This window comes from Nerophis ophidion, linkage group LG06 (assembly GCF_033978795.1).
Source record: "Nerophis ophidion isolate RoL-2023_Sa linkage group LG06, RoL_Noph_v1.0, whole genome shotgun sequence".
Lineage (NCBI taxonomy): Eukaryota > Metazoa > Chordata > Actinopteri > Syngnathiformes > Syngnathidae > Nerophis > Nerophis ophidion.
The window spans coordinates 54,933,408-54,949,035 of NC_084616.1; the positions used below are offsets into that span (position 1 = coordinate 54,933,408).

General features: G+C 38.2%; 1 protein-coding gene across 2 annotated transcripts in view; it reads left to right on the top strand.

The window, feature by feature from the left end:
* Positions 1–3,982: 3,982 nt before the first annotated feature.
* The window catches only part of fam120c (family with sequence similarity 120 member C), a 59,746-nt gene continuing 48,100 nt past the window's right edge, over positions 3,983–15,628 (top strand). The window contains exon 1 of one of the 2 annotated variants that reach the window (XM_061904300.1): positions 3,983–5,375. In XM_061904300.1, coding sequence (XP_061760284.1) covers positions 4,860–5,375 — 516 coding nt within the window. In that variant the 5' untranslated portion in view covers positions 3,983–4,859. The remainder of the gene's footprint in view (positions 5,376–15,628) is intronic. The other variant, XM_061904301.1, reaches the window with a different exon arrangement.

The window sequence follows — 15,628 nt, forward strand, 5'->3', positions numbered from 1 at the left end:
AATCATTAAGTTGCTGCTTAAATTGTTTGTTCTCCACTTCTTGTGGAGTGTATGGTTGTGTCATATGTCTCTGTTATGGACTTTTTTCTGCAAGAACGTGACTATTTCAGACACCTTCCATTCATCGTCATCTGTCCTTTGGCGGCCAAACTCAAGAGCCATGTCCTCTGGAATCTTCTTCAACAGGATAAGGCATAACAGGCTTTCACACATATCTGACATGACATCCAGTGACTCCAGACTCCTGATTTGAATCTCACATTTATCATATACTGTAGTTGTCTTAAAGCATGCACATCAGATGACTTTTTGACAGGAGATAGGTTTAGCAAGTTTGACATGTGAGCGCTGATCACAACATATTTTTTTCAGTATCTGTTCTGCAGGAGCTCAATTGAAGCATCATAATTTTGATTTCTCAACATTAGTCCTGCCACTGCTTTCAAGCTATTAAAAAGGCAAACATTGTTTTTTAATCTTTTCCCCGTCCTAACGACAAGCCTCCTCTGCCATTGTTGCAGCTCCGGCTGCGTCTTCTTTCTCCCGTACACTCCTTATATTTCGAATTTTCGGTATCAATAAATGTATTCATTTCTACACTTGATCGCACTTCATGGAGGACACAGGATGTCGTGTGACTGGTGCTTTATTTTCAAAGTGTCCGTTTAAGACGATATCATCAAATACACTCTGTGTCAAAGCATACAATGGCTTCAGTGTTCTGGAAAAATATTAGTGCTTTTTTTTACATCAATATTCTGCTTCTGTTCCCCAGGATCATGGGAAATGTAGTTATTTTGGCTCAAAACAGTACGTCACTACATTTACCATCTGGTCTTATCCGTCCACATATATGAGTACACATAAAATAAATGAATATTAACAGCTACGCTATAATTGTATAAACATGCAATTTAAATCAGCTGTTACACTATATACTTTACAACAGAAGTTACGACATTCTGTATTCTGTCTTTTCCGCGGCTGCCGTGTGTGTGTAGGTTAGCCTATTGCAGCCTTGGAGTGGTTGTCCATGTTTGGGGGGGAATCTGGCCCCTGGGAGCATTGACCCAGGCTTGGTGTGACATGATGATTGCTTGTGGGTTTCGGGAAGCTCACCTGGGGCTGCCTGAGCCGGCTGGAGCAGCAGCAAGGTCGACGTGCAGCTACTCTTAAGTAAATGAAGTAAACAATTTAGAATGTTTCATCACCTCATTGCAAACACTATGTTATTAAACATGCACAACACACCAACACAAAGATTATGCATCATAACTTAACATATCAATAGTTACAACATTATGCTGGTTAAACTAGCTCTTAACAGCATAACAAGTTAGCTTGTCGAGATTAAAGACAAGAAGCACATTTCTGCTTTAGTTGTCCACTCGAAGACTCCAAGAGAAAAACTATCACTGGTGAGACTGTTAGCATTCGAGGGAAGCTGAAGAATGAGGCAAGTTTCAGTGGATGTACAATCTTCAGGACTCCCAGTCATAATTGTATTGATATTTCACAGTTTTGTAATTAAATGTGATGCGCAGAAAAATGTCCACCTACTTGTCTGTCCAAACAAAAGTCACTTTCTTGGCGTGCACTGCCATCATTTTTTTTTTTTTTTTTGACATGTGACCGGAGAATATAACTTTATATGTATGCGCAGTTTATTGTTCTATTGCTTGTATTCCGTCACCTGACTTATTCCTGGAAGGGAAAAACAGTGGTGGTCAACCAAGCCAAGAAGGCTGTTATACAGCAAGCAGCGTGCAAATTATCTGAGTACAAAAGAGGCTTAAATCTTCCTGCAAAAAATCGTCAGTAAAATCCCGGCAATAGTTTTGGTGGTTCCGGATGGCTTTGTTTGCTTACAGCGCCACTTATGGCAAGGCACTGTATTACCATGAATTGATTAACGTGGACCCCGACTAAAAGTTGAAAAACTTATTTGGGTGTTACCATTTAGTGGTCAATTGTATGGAATATGTTCTGTACTGTGCATTCTACTAATAAAAGTTTAAATCAATCAATCAAAAAATCTTCTTAACCAAGAAACGTTTCCGCCTTGATGTGGCTCATTATTGATAGGACTCTGTTGAGATGCTTTTTTTTTTTTTTACCCAAAACAAAAACGAAACACAAACGTTTCTGTGGGGACATGCCCTAAGCCGCGAAGAAGAAGAACAAACGTGAGGTCATATGCAAACCAGTTATATTAAGTAAATACAGGTCCACTATCACCAATATTGATAAGTTATGATTGTTGCCTTTAATTTGTCGATCGTTGCTGTGATATTTACAATAAAACTCAAAGATTATAAGAAGAAAAAATATCAGTATACATATTTGTCAATTTGTTAACACTATTCAATGCAATATCACCCAAAAAAAAATAAAAAAATCCTCATTCCATTTTTTAACATACAACATGATCCGAGCAAAATAAAGTGTATAGTGAATTTTCTCAATTATAGACCCCAAAACCATTGTGTGTCCAACTGTGTATTTTTGAGGTTGAAAGATTATGACAATATTCAAAGATACAATATAGTTCAACAATATAACTCAATACGCTACAATCAATCCGATATCAATACTACTTGGTATCGATCATATCGACACTCTGATCCATCCGCTCACTTCTACTTCATGATCTACTAACTCAGTGGTTCTCAACCTTTTTTCAATGATGTACCCCCTGTGAACATTTTTTTAATTCAAGTATCCCCTAATCAGAGCAAAGCATTTTTCGTTGAAAAAAAGAGATAAAGAAGTAAAGAACAGCACAATGTCATCAGTTTCTGATTTATTAAATTGTATATCAGTGCAAAGTATTGCTCATTTGTAGTGGTATTTCTTGAACTATTTGGAAAAAAAAGATATAAAAATAACTAAAAACTTGTTGATTCAATTATAAATAAATATTTCTACACATAGAAGTAATCATAAACTTAAAGTGCCCTCTTTGGGGATTGTAATAGAGACCCATCTGGATTCATTAACTTAATTTTAATTCCTAATGTTTTTCTTCAGAAAAAAATTCATCTTTAACATCAATATTTATGAACATGTCTACAAAAAAATCGCGCTGTCAACACTAAATATTGCATTGTTGCATTTATTTTCACAGTTTATGAAATTACGTTCATATTTTGTTGAAGTATTATTCAAAAAATATATTTTTAAAGGATTTTTGAATTGTTGCTATTTTCAGAATATTTTTGAAAAATCTGACGTACCCCTTGGCATACCTCCAAGTACCCCCAGGGGTACGCGTACCCCCATTTGAGAACCACTGTACTAACTGATCCACATCACCGCTATCCCACACGCCATTAGACTGTACAACTCCTCTCTGGGACAGGGGACGCGGGGTATTAGGATGACAGGGGATGCAAAACATTAACAGTGCAATACGTTTTCATAACATGGTCACTACTGCCTACTTTGTCTTGTTATATTCTTATTTTACTGTTATATTGTTATTCCCATTGTTTTTATTCTTTTTGTAATATTTCTCTATTTTGTTTCCTTTTAAACCCCCATTATTTACTTTTTACTTTTTTTTTTTTCTTTAAATTGATATCAATTCTGTACACTGCTGCTGGAATTTTAATTTTCCTGAAGGAACTCTCCTGAAGGAATCAATAAAGTACTATCTATCTATCTATCGTTCGTATTTGTTTGAAAAAGCAAATGTCGTTATTGCTGGACTATGAAGTTAACATTGTTAGAATTACTAGTATTTAATATTCACATGTTGAACGGACAAATAATGGCGTTTGTACATTTGTTCCGTTTAGCAGAAATTGCGTCTTCGGTTGACAAACGTCGTCCAAATGTAGCTATCACAATGTTGGTAGTTGTAGTTTATGGTTTTAGGTTCCGCCCCCTAGTAAAATGGGCGCTGTATCATTTTTCACTCCATTTCCCAGCTTCCCTTGCGGCCGCATCGCCTCTCTCGCCCCCCCACGCCTTCTCTCCCCACTCCACTGGGCCGCGAGGAAGTCGCAAGATGGCTGATGTCGCTTGGAAGTAATGTTCTCCCTCTGCAACATGACGCCGTGAGTGTGGAAGACGAGCGAGGGAGGCACAGCCGGGCTTTTCTTTTTCTTTTCTTTTGGTTTATTTTCCTTTATTCCGCCAAATAACCCATCTCATTCCGTGTCGTATACGCCCTGGACTTGTCTTCGGGAGTTGACGCGTCAAATCACGCCGGGGACCCTGCCAGCAGTTAGCCACACAGTTAGCATTTAGAAATACGATTAGCCAGGCAGCTACAGCGTGTGCTCGGTTGTTGCAGTTGGCGTTTTCAACTCCGTCAACTGCTGATCACATTCTTAAATGTAACCTGCTCGCCGGCCTCAAAACACCATCGCTGACAATTTTGCTCGCTGCTCGACATCCAGCCTGCGGTTTGCTAACTAGTGCGCAGTATTGCGTCGACTTCATGCGAGCGAGGGTTTCTTCCTATTTAGAAATCCAGTTCTCCGCCGCCGACTGTATCTTTATAGCCAAATTATGGGAGTAGTACACATTGACAACTAGTTGAAGCTACACTGGCCTTGTCGGTCTCATCACAATCCACAGCAATGGACACTAGACTACGCACCCACGTCTAAATTTGAGTAATTGAATCGAAATATTTAGTGGGAAAGTAACTGTGCATGATTTCACCAGTTGATTGCTGCGAGCGTCCGTTATTTCGCAGGGTTAACTAGCACCCGTGTCAGTTACTACTTAGGAGACAGTTAGCTCGCTGATAGCTAGCTTGTCTCGCTCTTCATCACGTTACAAACACGGCGTACAGAACATATTCCGAGCCCGCTCCCGGCCAGACGCACCGGCTCAATAACACGGTCATGGGAGTGCAGGGCTTTCAAGAGTATCTAGAGAAGCGATGTCCCGGGGCCGCAGTCCCGGTGGACCTGCTCAAGCTGGCTCGTACAGCGGCCCGCCAGCCTCCACACCACCATCACCCACACCACCACCCACATCATCCCGGGCCCATGCCTCCCCCGCCCCCGCCTGCCAGGATCCTCATCGACGCCGACTCCGGCCTGCAGCGCCTCTACGGCGGCTACCAGACGGATTGGGTCTGCGGCGGCCAGTGGAACGCCATGCTAGGCTACCTGGCCGCTCTGTCCCAGGCCTGCCTGTTCCAGGGTGGCCTGGAGCTGGTGGTGGTTTTCAACGGCACGCTCGGGAAGGAACGCTGGCCCGAGTGGGCGCGGCGAGCTCAGGGCCAGCGACAGACTGCTCAACTGATAGTCAACCACGTCGGCAGCAAGGCCACCCCGCCTCCCCGGGCATGGTTCCTGCCCCCGGCCTGCCTCAGCCACTGTGTCCGCCTCGCCATGTTCCGCTTCCGAGTGCGGGTGAGCATTTTGATGACGACTGTGACGTTTTTGTTTTTAAATCATGGTAATTTAAAAATCACTTGTATAGTTTCTAGCTTGGAGGGAAACGCTTCCACCCTCAGTCCATGGTGAATTTTGGCAGGGGTTTTGGATTGTTGTTGACGCTGCAGATTTATTGTGGATACATAATATACATTAGCAAGAAGTAAAAATGCACATATCTATATTTTCTCATCTTAACAGTAAATTAAGAGGGACTGCAGCTTACCTATGACTTACATAACATGAACTCTGTGAACCTTGTATTTTTAAAGAAATGCAGAGTGGTTAAAGGCCTCTATATTTCTCATCTTAACAGTAAATTAAGAGGGACTGCAGCTTGCCTTAGGTAACTACCTATGACTTACATAACATGAACTCTGTGAACCTTGTATTCTGGAAGAAATGCAGAGTGGTTAAAGGCCTACTGAAATTAGATGTTCCTATTTAAACGGGAATAGCAGGTCCATTCTATGTGTCATACTTGATCATTTCGCGATATTGCCATATTTTTGCTGAAAGGATTTAGCAGAGAACATCAACGATAAAGTTTGCAACTTTTGGTCGCTAATAGAAAAGCCCTGCCTTTACCGGAAGTATGTGCGCGTGACGTCACGAGTTGCAGGGCTCCACACATATTCACATTGTTTTTAATGGGAGCCACCAGCAGTAAGAGCAATTCGGACCGAGAAAGCGACAATTTCCCCATTATTTGAGCGAGGATGAAAGATTTGTGTATTAGGATATTGATAGTGAAGGACTAGAAGAAAAAAAAAAGCGACGGCTCAGTGGCAGTGTGAGCGTTTCAGATGTAATTAGACACATTTACTAGGATAATTCTGGAAGATCATTTTAATAGTGTTTTAGTGAGATTTTTAAGATTGTAAAATATTGTAAAGACATACCTCGAGGTCGGATGGCTGCGGTGAACACAAAGTGTCTCAGAGAGAAGCTGAGGAGCCAAGCTCACAGCTGCCGCTGCTGCAGGACGACGATTAATCCAATGATTTCCCTGGTAAGAGATATATCACAATTTCCCCATCCAAAAAAATGCTGGTTGACATAGAGAAAACATGTTCGTTTGACCGCTCCGCTTCACAACAAACAAAGGAACATCGGCTGTGTCTCGGTGCTAAAGACAGCTGCAATTCACCGCTTTCCACCAACAGCATTGTTTTTTATGGTCTCTATTGTTAAATGAACAAATTGCAAAAGATTCAGCAACACAGATGTCCAAAATACTGTGTAATTATGCCATTAAAGCAGACGATTTTTAGCCGTAACTGGTGCTGAGCTAATATTTCCTGACAATCAGTGACGTCATGCGTGCGCGTCATCACTCCGCGACGTTTTCAACAAGAAACTCGCGGGAAATTTGAAATTGCAATTTAGTAAACTAAAAAGGCCGTATTGGCATGTGTTGCAATGTTAATATTTCAACATTGATATATAAACTATCAGACTGCGTGGTCTGTAGTGGGTTTCAGTAGGCCTTTAAGACCATTCATAGATATCCTGTGCAGGACACTCATTTATTTGTATAGACCTATTTAACAACTTCTTCTGTCTGCGGATGAGTGGAACAATGCCATTCATTCATCCTTTTTTTTATCACTTCTCCCTCCTTAATGGTTCATCTTTTACAGATGTAATTTAGTTACATGTCAAATACTCCACTTATCGTAAAACAGATGTTTGGTTGCTGGCTTCATCATCAAATTAGTAATAGGGTATTTCTTATTGTTTAAGTGCTTTACAAAGCAGTGTTGACAATTTGTATTTGTCATTGCAATTATGAATGTTAAAGTAATTTGCTTATATATAAAATTGCAGTTTGGCCAGTTGCTATAAAGAATATTCGTAAATAGTGTCATTCAGTTACAAAATGGTAGAATAATTTTATTTTGCACAGGATAGCAGCATTACCAGGATTGAGGAAACAACACATCTGTTTGATCAAAAGCCACAATTGTAAAAGGATACAGAATTTAATCCTTCCTTATCTTTATGAACAATTCTCAATCTTTTTTTGCATGACAGAAAAAACATGGTAAAAATAAAACGTATGTACAACATAAAAATATTTGAAAAGTCAACCTTGTTTACTTATTGCTCAATTATTTACATATAGTAATAAGCATTTACATTTGTTGAGGTTTGATATTGTACATGAGTTTTCTTCTGCATCTCTGCTGAGCAATATAAATAGATCACCTGGGTGCACCATGTTAGTCTTAAGTCTCTTCTTAGGCGGGTCAAAAGTCTGGGGCAACCTCGCTCTTAATGCCATTAAGTTGAACTGTACTCATCATGCAGAGACATTGCTTTTTTGGGTATTTAGTTGATTCTGCTATTTGAGATATTGAATTGGCTTTTATTGTCAAAGCACATTAGGAACGTGTGTGTGTGTGTGTGTGTGTGTGTGTGTGTGTGTGTGTGTGTGTGCGTGTGCGTGCGTGCGTGCGTGCATATTTCTATACTTGTGTGTGCTAGTGCATGTATATATAGCAAGGATGTAATGGTATGAAATCTCAAGGTACGGTATTAAGGCCGCATTGCAATATTAATGTGATAAATGTCCCGGGGAAAAAAATACTTAAAATGTGTGTAAAATGAAGTGGCAGGAATGTCTAGAATAAACACACTTACTGTAATTGAACACAGTTATAATGGTCAAATATTCTAATGATATTCATTACAACAAACATCCTTTTTTAAGTGAAAAAAGTAGTGCAGGAACATAATCTGTTTCAAGCAAATAAAAAAAAAACTACTTGAGTAATGTGTCTTTAAAGTGTCTTTAAACATCTAGTGTAAAACAATAATGAACACTTAAGTGTCTTTCATCGTTTACCTTCTGACGAGCAGTGTCCTTCACAGTGGACATGTTTATATCAGTCTGTAATATGTTGTTTCTCAGAAAAGGTAGCTAATCATTTACATTTTAATATTATAAATACCTCACAAACTGATGGTTGGCTTCATTGGCTTCAATTTTGTTTTCTGGAAGATGAACAGTCGACATGTCCAGGGTCCAACCCCCACACAGCATCCAGAGAAACAAGCAGTCAAAACAAGGATTGATGTATTGAGGATTTATCAAATAGTTTTTCAGTTTCCTCGTACTTCCGGGGTTGAACATTTTTCGGGGTGATTACCTCCATGCACTGCGTCGTGAACCGCTGGCTCTGTGTTCATTTTGAATTAAAAGTGATGTGCTTGGACTTAATCTCCACCCAAGAAGTTATGTTTTTACCAGGGTTATCTGTTTGTTTGCGTTATGGATAGATGACATATTTCAGGAAATGTAAAAAAAAAAAAAACAGTTCATCTAGGGACGTAACAGGAAACCGGTACAATGATAAACCGCGGTAAAATTCCAGACTGTTGGTAATATCGTTTAAATGTTTAATTACAGAACAACCGTCATATATTAATGTATTTTAGGCAACACTGCTTACTTCTTGGAAAAAGAGTCACTTTGTTACAAATTTTCATCATTTCACTTGCATTAGTTGACGTAAATACAATGCGGCGCTTCCCTGTTTGAAGGGTCCCCTTTATTGTTGAAGCCCAAATACCTTCATATTGCGCTTCACACCCTCTTTATGACCCAATAGAATTGTCATTTTTTGCCATTCTTCCACTCCACGATGGTATTGCTTGTATGCCCTTTGTGTGTGCATTTTGACACACTCAACATCATGCGCCTCAGCTCTGTAGTCACCGCCGGATGAAAGAAAGGTACCGTTAATTTTCAAAGGTAGTATAGTACAGATTTCAATAAATAGTATTGTGATACTTTATCAGTATACCATACAACAATATAGATATAGTATATATCTCTATTTCTTACCTAAAGTAAAAACAAAGCACAACAAGTCGTTATTTTGTCTTAGTAAGTCAATATTTATTAAGTCAAAATAATGACTTTTTGTGCTTTGTTTTCATTAATTTGACCTAGTCATTATTTTGTCTTAGTAAGTCAATATTTATTAAGTCAAAATAATGACTTTGTCAAATTAATGACTTAGTGTAAATAAGCGTTTGCAATAAGCGTTTGAAAAAAAGAGTTAAAAGTGGGGCCACATGCTGACATGCTCAACTCATCATGCTTAATTTATTACAGCATTTGGAAAGCCTGTAGTTGAGTTTTATTATGTAAATGTTGTATTTTTATCAACATGTGATAGCAGGGAAACTAGGCTGGTACATAACTCATGATTAATGTAACTATAGCTGAAAAATATTACAATAGCAATAGGAGAGACTATTCAATAATCCCTGAATATCATGTAGGCTTTATGATGCAGTTACATTATTATATCAACTATCATAGACAGAAACTTTTCATTTTACATAATGTCAACAGGCTCATACTGATGTTACTAGTGGTTGACTGGGAGGTGTTTATTATGCTCACTTGCTAAACACCTTTCTGCTAACCTGCATCGTCTCTCCTCTCTGCCTGCTTCTGCTGTGAGCACTGACTCCATGTGCTCTGAATACTCACTGCTGATTGGCTGTTACCGCTCTGAATACTCACTGCTGATTGGCTGTTACATGTGAATACGCACTGTTGATTGGCTGTTACCACTCTGTGTGTAACCAATCAGATGGTTCTGTGGGTGGGACAATGCTGGGTGCTGCAGAAAAGCACTGACCAAGGCATTACGAAGCGTAGCAGCTTGTTAAGACTTTAGGTTAGCACCAAATGATAGTATAAATACATTAAATAAAGTCAAATACAAATAAGGAAAGAAGAGAAGTATCCTACACTTCTCTTTTGTAAAGTAAATCTGAACTGCTGATATGGGTATCGACATCAAGTATATGATTTGCCTGAGAAGCTGGACAGGACAACATTTTTTTTTTTTTTTTTTTAAGACTTTAGTTTAGGCTGTGGCAAGCGCTGCGGGAAACCCTTCTATATATATGTATGTATATATATATATATATATATATATATATATATATATATATATATATGTATATATATGTGTGTATACATATTTGTATATGTGTATATGTATGTGTATATATATGTGTATATATATATGTATATATATATATGTGTATATATATATATATATATATATATGTGTATATATGTATATATATGTATATGTGTATATATGTATATGTATATATATATGTTTGTATACAGTATATGTAAATGTATATATGTATATGTGTATATATATGTATATATATGTATGTATACAGTATATATATATGTATGTATATATATATATATATATATATATATATATATATGTATGTATATATATATATATATATATATGTATGTATATGTATGCGTATATATATATATGTGTGTGTGTATGTATGTATATATATATATATATATATGTATATATACATTATATATGTATGTGTGTATACGTATGTATACATATATTTGTATGTATATGTATATATATATTAGGGCTGGGCGATATATTCGATATAGCGCAGGTTTGTCTCTGTGCGATATAGAAAATGACTATATCGTAATATTTGATTATATGTTCTCACACCGTTGCTTTAAGCTGCGTGCATTACATTACTGGCGTGTCTCACTCCTTCTCGTCTGTCCTTCTCACAGAGATGTAAAATAAGCCCGCCTTATTACATACGTCACATACTGTCGCGCATGTAGTATCACACGCTCTTGCCGAGTGCTAATGTTAGCATGGCTAACGTTAGCTAAGGCAGGTCGAGTTGCTTTTAGCTGCGTGCATTACACAACTGGCGTTTCTCTCTCACTCTTCGTCTCTCATTCTGACAGAGACGGAAAACAAGCCCGCCTTCTTACATACGTCACACACTCTCGCGAGTCTAGTGTCATAGCTCGCACCGATCAGAGAGAGAGAGATGGTGCAAAACTTATCACGAATGGAGGAAGAACAATAAATGCCCAACAAAAAGAGCAGGGGGTCCATCAACTGGCGGTGGTTTGGCTCCAAGTGGGAAGATATTCAGCAGACGACAGCAATATGCTGTTCAATGTATATACTCTGATGATTAACCTGTGTGATGACTGTATTATGCTGATAGTATATACTGTATTTGTACCATGAATTGATTAACGTGGACCCCGACTTAAACAAGTTGAAAAACTTATTGGGGGGGTTACCATTTAGTGGTCAATTGTATGGAATATGTACTGTGCAATCTACTAATAAAACTATCAATCAATCAATGCAAAGTATGCAGCAGAAGTGTTACTACCAAAAGGTAGCAACACTATTAATTTGTTCTTTCATTTAAAAAGTCACCTGTGAGAGAATAAAGAGTATTTAATGAATACAGTTTTGGTCAATTGACTTAGTTGTGATTTCCTTCTCTGCATGAAAGTTTAAAAGTAGCACATATTAATGCAGTATGAAGAAGAATGTTTTAATGTGGACACATAGAATCATCATACTGCTGTGGTTATATGCATCAAGTGTTCATTCAAGGCCAAGGCAAAATATCGTAATATATATCGTATATCGCAATATGGCATAAAAATATCGCGATATTAATAAAAGCCAATATCGCCCAGCCCTAATATATATATATATATATGTGTGTATATATATGTATATATATGTATATATATATATATATATATATATATATATATATATATATATATATATATATATATATATATATGTGTATATATATATGTGTATATATATATATGTGTGTATATATACATAAATATGTATGTATATATATATATATATATGTATGTATATACAGTATATATATTATATATTTATAATATATAATTATATGTGTATATATATATATATGTATGTATATATGTATGTATATACAGTATATATATATATATATATATTAGAGATGCGCGGATAGGCAATGATATCATCTGCAACCGCATCACCAAAGTCGTCATCCACCCGAACCAACATTTTATCAGAACCGTAACCGCCCGCCATCCGCCCGCTGTAATACGTCATAGGTCGGCCACCATTATCACTCACAAAGTTATTTAAACCCGTTTCACAGAGTAATGAAGACAATTGGAGCCGCTAACGTTCTCGCGAATATCCAATTGGCGTTCATCCTGATGACAAGAATAAGGGCGTGCTGTGAAGCCATTGCCTTTGACACCTTCAACAACATATACAAACCGATTGTTAGTCCATCAACATGTTGTATGCAGCTTCCGCAATCACACGTACAAGATTCAAAGGCATACTGGGTGATACAGAGTACACTAATGGTTGTGATATAAACAACTTTAACACTTACTAATATGCGCCACGCTGTGAAGCCACACCAAACAAGATTGACAAACACATTTCGGGAGAACATCTTCACAGTAACACAACATAAACGCAACACAACAAATACCCAGAATCCTTTGTATCCGTGATTATCCTGAATATATTTTACGCACCCCCAACCCCGCCCACTTTACCGACGCGGGGGGGGGGGGGGTTTGCTGCTAGCGGAGTGTATAAAATAGTCATGCTGTGTCATGGATACAAAGGATTCTGGGTATTTGTTGTGTTGCGTTTATGTTGTGTTACTGGGAGGATGTCTCCCGAAATGTGTTTGTCAATCCTGTTTGGTGTGGCTTCACTGCGTGGCACATATTACTAAGAGTGTTAAAATTGTTAATATCACAACCATTAGTGTACTCTGTGTCACCCAGTATGCCTTGCAGTCGTGTGCGTGTTGCTGCGGAAGCCACACACAACATGATGCTGGACTGACAAGCAGATCGTACATGCTGTAGAAGGCGACAAAGTCAACGGCTTCATAGCACGCCCTAATACTAATTATCTGGGTGACTGTCTGCAGTCATTCTAGAGAATATTAGCGTCTCCTATTGTCTTCTTCGCTTTGTGACACGGGTCTTAAATGGCTCTTTGAATGGCAAAGGATACCAATCCCAGAACCATGTTTATCAAATATTTTCGGATGGTTCAACCGCCACCCGCCCGAATCTAATTAAAATCAATTTTTTCAGCATGTCCCCCGCCTGACCCGCGGATGAGACCGCAAACTGCGCTTCTCAAATATTTATATATATATGTGTGTATGTATGTATGTGTGTATATATATATGTATGCATATATACATGTGTGTGTGTTTGTGTGTGTGTGTGTGTGTATGTATGTATCCATCCATCCATTTTCTACCCCTTATTCCCTTTGGGGTCGCGGGGGGTGCCGGTGCCCATCTCAGCTATAATCGGGCGGAAGGCGAGGTACACCCTGGACAAGTCGCTCTCTCTTTGCAGGACCAACACAGATAGACAGATAACATTCACACTCAAATTCACACACTAGGGCCAATTTAGTGTTGCCAATCAACCTATCCCCAGGTGCATGTCTTTGGAAGTGGGAGGAAGCCGGAGTACCCGAAGGGAACCCACGCATTCACGGGCAGGACATGCAAACATCACACAGAAAGATCCCGAGCCCGGGATTGAACCCTGACTACTCAGGACTTTCGTATTTTGAAGCAGACGCACTAACCCCTCTTCCACCGTGAAGCCCGTGTGTTAACAGTGTACACCGAGGCACCATGAATTAATTTACGTGGACCCCGACTTAAACAAGTTGAAAAACCTATTGGGGTGTTACCATTTAGTGGTCAATTGTACGGAATATGTACTGTACTGTGTAATCTACTAATAAACGTTTCAATCAATCAAAAAAACAACACACGGCATGCTAGCAACGACTGGGCTATGATAGACTGACCACACCTCCTCTTTTCACGGGATATGTCCTCTTTCAGGAGCTGTCCAGGTGGAGTTTCTTAAATGCCTCGAATGTCCGGCATTTTAAGTTATGGTTGTATGTATTTTCAATGTACGTTCAGGGTTAAGAAGGGGTTAAAAAAAAAAAAAAAGTGGTGCACACAGCGTTAACCTTCGTGAGGGCGGGGCAGAGACAGGGAGAGCGAGAGAGTTATGATAAACGCACATGCGTTGCCAGGCTCTACTTTTTATCCTTTGATTAATCAGATTTAATTTTTTATTATCTATAGCAGGGGTTTCAAAAGTGTGCCCCAAAGGCCATTTGCGGCACACAGCTAATGTTTTAAAGGCCCACGGCACATTCCAAAAAAACTATTAAAATAAACATAAACAAAAGTGAGATAAAAAACTTAAAGGCTAAATGCCCTTTAGAAAAACTTGCAACGTTTACTAATAAAACAAAGCAGTTTTTTTTTTCAAACTGTCATTGTTTAAAACATAATATTGAATCAAAATCAATTTTATTATGAATTATTGACCTATCCTAGTTTCCGATTACTTCACATCAAATATTCTACTAAGAAAATTATTTTTGGTGGAAGATTTAGCGAATTTGTTGAATAAGTAATCAAAAAATTTATAAAAATTTTTTTATTACTGTACCGAAAATGAACTGAACCGTGACCTCTGAACCGAGGTACGTACCAAACCGAAATTTTTGTGTACCGTTACACCCCTAATATATATATATATATATATATATATATATATATATATATATATATATATATACATACACACAAACCCCGTTTCCATATGAGTTGGGAAATTGTGTTAGATGTAAATATAAACGGAATACAATGATTTGCAAATCCTTTTCAACCCATACTCAGTTTAATATGCTACAAAGACAACATATTTGAAGTTGAAACTGATAAACATTTTTTTTTTTTTTTGCAAATCGTTAACTCTAGAATTTGATGCCAGCAACACGTGACAAAGAAGTTGGGAAAGGTGGCAATAAATACTGATAAAGTTGAGGAATGCTCATCAAACACTTATTTGGAACATCCCACAGGTGTGCAGGCTAATTGGGAACAGGTGGGTGCTATGTTTGGGTATTAAAGCAGCTTCCATGAAATGTGAAGTAATTCACAAACAAGGATGGGGTGAGGGTCACCAATTTGTAAGCAAATTGTTGAACAGTTTTAGAACAACATTTCTCAACGAGTTATTGCAAGGAATTTAGGGATTTTACCATCTACGGTCCGTAAAATCATCAAAAAGTTCAGAGAATCTGGAGAAATCACTGCACGTAAGCGATGATATTACGGACTTTTGATCCCTCAGGCGGTACTGCATCAAAAACCGACATCAGTGTGTAAAGGATATCACCACACATGCTCAGGAACACTTCATAAAACCACTGTCAGTAACTACAGTTGGTCGCTACATCTGTAAGTGCAAGTTAAAACTCTACTATGCAAAGCGAAAGCCATTT